The sequence below is a fragment of the Bombus vosnesenskii genome, unplaced genomic scaffold (assembly GCF_011952255.1).
Source record: "Bombus vosnesenskii isolate JDL3184/JDL3185 unplaced genomic scaffold, Bvos_JDL3184-5_v1.1 scf7180000013931, whole genome shotgun sequence".
NCBI classification, from domain to species: Eukaryota; Metazoa; Arthropoda; class Insecta; order Hymenoptera; family Apidae; genus Bombus; species Bombus vosnesenskii.
In genome coordinates this window covers 1166-3941 of record NW_022883289.1, presented here as the reverse complement: position 1 = coordinate 3941, position 2776 = coordinate 1166, and the positions used below count along the sequence as shown (strand labels likewise).

The following is a 2776-nucleotide window of genomic DNA, read 5'->3' as shown; positions in this document are numbered from 1 at the left end:
CGGATCTGATCCGTCGTGTCAAATAAGTGGGTAACTAATGGGTTTTGGTGGTTGTTAACTCGTATATTATATCTGTTACTGAATTTGGATATTTCTTCTTTAACTGTGGGTATCTTAAGGTCGCGGTGTATTGTTTCGTCGGTAACATTGGAAGATGGTGAGACAAAGAAAATGCTGAGACGCGTGCAAATATACAGGGTGGTTGGTAACTGGTAATACAAGCGGAAAGGGGGTGATTCTACGCGAAAAAAGAAGTCGAAAATATAGAACAAAAATTTTTCGTTCGAGGCTTTGTTTTCGAGAAAATCGACTTTGAATATTCGCTCGGTACGCGTGCACTTTATCACGTCTCGTTATAACGGATCTCACTGTAGATTTTTAAAAAAATTAAAAAAAAAGAAAAAAAATTTTATTGTACATTTCGACTTCTTTTTTCGCGTAGAATCACCCCCTTTCGGTTTGTGCCAGCAGTTACCAACCACCCTGCATATCGACGAAGAACCTGGAAATCGTTTATTAAATAAATCTATAATTATTTCAATTTGAATTCTAAGTGTAACCTTAGTGTTCCTTTACTTTTATTTCGGCAATTAAGATCCACAATTCTCGACACATATATCTGTAAATGTTAAATAAATGTTAAGCTGACGAGATCAGCTTTGGCCTTAATTTTTCTCAAAAGGTAGAGGTCTGACGCGAATTCTGACCATCGTACGCAATTCTCTGAACATTTTTCTATAAGAAACGTTCATAGCGCGAATCAACAAATTTTTCAATTCCGTACAGGAAAAAAAATAGTCGTGCATGTTCGTTGGAGAACGACGGCGCGCGTAAGGAACACGTACGACGAAAATAGTGTTGGGGCGTAGTTTAAGTTTTAGTCGTAAATGATGTTGAGTGCGAGCGGCAATTTCGTCGAACCCCCGACTGACGATTTCCAGGCACCCTGGCACTCGAGGCGCTAGTAACGTGTGCTGTACGGAGAAAACCTCTAAGGTGCCAGTTGACGGGACTCCGCACTAGAGTTTTGTTTCCAGGACCGCCAAAGGAAGATATGGTACCGGGCTAAGTGAGTAAGGACTATCGCGTGATTTTCCGGAAATCGGTTCCCTTTCTCTTGGTCGATCGCGAGCCTCGGGATGGGCTTTAGCTAGGCGCTAGGCTTTGACTTGTCTCTGGGCCTTCGGCGGCCCAATTAGACGTTCAGGGCCGCCCACACTTAATGAGAGAAATCAGTGACTTCTGGGGAAACGAATACGCCCCAGCCACTTTTTGAATAGTCGTGACACTTTTGACAACGACGTGAGGTTTACTGAGAGTTTAGAATTGGCAGCAAGTGAAAAAAAGAGTAGTTGATGTACATTGCGAGTATTGTGGGTTGTGCGAAGTTTCTGTAAGGTGCGAGGTTAGTAAAGTTCTGACATAACGAGTTTCCTGAGCACACAGTTCTTCCAGTAAGTGTAAAAGTAGTCGAAATTTTCTTTTTGTTTCTAGAAAGGCGGTTAGCATTTTTCTATTTTAATTTTTGCCCGTCTAAATAACATATACCATGGATATGGAAATCAGTGATTCGTCTGATGAATCAATAATTGGAAGCAGGAGAATCATACAAAGGGCACATATACACTCAAGCTCTTCAGACGAGGCAAGTAATGACAGTGAATCGTCAGCTAACGAACTAACCGACGATACCATGGAAGAAGAAGATTTCGAGTCAGATTCAGAGGAAGAGGATCTTGATGAAGAATGGCAGGAAATAAGAGAAAGAGGCCAAACCATGACTGAGTATTCGCAAGAAGAAGAGTTGTTAATTGAAGACACGGACTGCGACGACCCTGTTTCTTTATATAAGTTATTCTTCACGGACAATATATTAGAAATGATCGTTGAGGAAACGAATAAATATGCTGTACAATGCTTGGAAAACTCTGTATCTAATAGCAGAGAACACCAACTGGACTGGAAACCTGTTACAAAGGACGAAATGAACACTTTTATTGGTATCCTGCTTATCATGGGTCTAGTGCCGCTACCTAAAATTAGATTATACTGATCTGTATTCGGACGCATGTATAAGAAAAGCGATGAAACGCGGTCGGTTTATATCGATACTTAAATATTTACGATTTTCCGATAATTCCACGACTACGACCGAGGACCGTTTGTGTAAACTTAGAAATATTGTTGACGCAATTGTCCATACGTTCGAAAATACTGTTAAACCTGGTAAAAATATTGCAGTTGACGAAACCGTGATTCCGTGAAGGCGCCTCAGATTTCGGTAATATATTCCAGGCAATCGGCATAAGTCTGGGATAAAACTTTATAAACCGGACATTCAGGAAGGTTACACCTATAGCATTCATATTTATGCCGGAGAAAATGCAACCAGAGTAGTGAAAACACATGCGCAGTTTTCTTATAACGATGTTGAAAATGAAGTTGATCTATCTGTTCGGATGTCATCCTATTATAGTTGTTTGCACAAAACCGTAAAATGGTATAGAAAAATTGTAATAGAATTAATATGCGAAACTTGCCTCGTAAATGCGTGGTATATACATAGAAAATGGGGTACTAAAAGTATTAAAATTGTAAAATTTCGCGAAAAATTATCACCTTTTAGATATAGTGAATCCCGACAGAGAAGAAATGCCAAATAAAGATAAAGTACTGACCAAAACACATTCACATTTTCTGCAGTGGTACCAAGGGCCCGCGAGCAAAACGAGACGGCGGTGTAAACAATGTTATAAACGCATTTCTAAAATAAAAG

The 2776-nt window shown here is 39.8% G+C and overlaps 1 protein-coding gene across 1 annotated transcript; it reads left to right on the top strand.

The window, feature by feature from the left end:
* The first annotated feature begins 1549 nt into the window (after positions 1-1549).
* LOC117239332 (piggyBac transposable element-derived protein 4-like) lies at positions 1550-2053 on the top strand. The gene has a single exon (XM_033504830.1). The coding sequence runs from the start codon at positions 1550-1552 to the stop codon at positions 2051-2053; it is 504 nt and encodes a 167-aa protein (XP_033360721.1).
* Positions 2054-2776: the final 723 nt, after the last annotated feature.

What these genes read in the sequence shown, in the direction of transcription:
- LOC117239332 (XM_033504830.1), top strand. Translation starts at nt 1,550, where the DNA reads ATGGATATGGAAATCAGTGATTCGTCTGATGAATCAATAATTGGAAGC.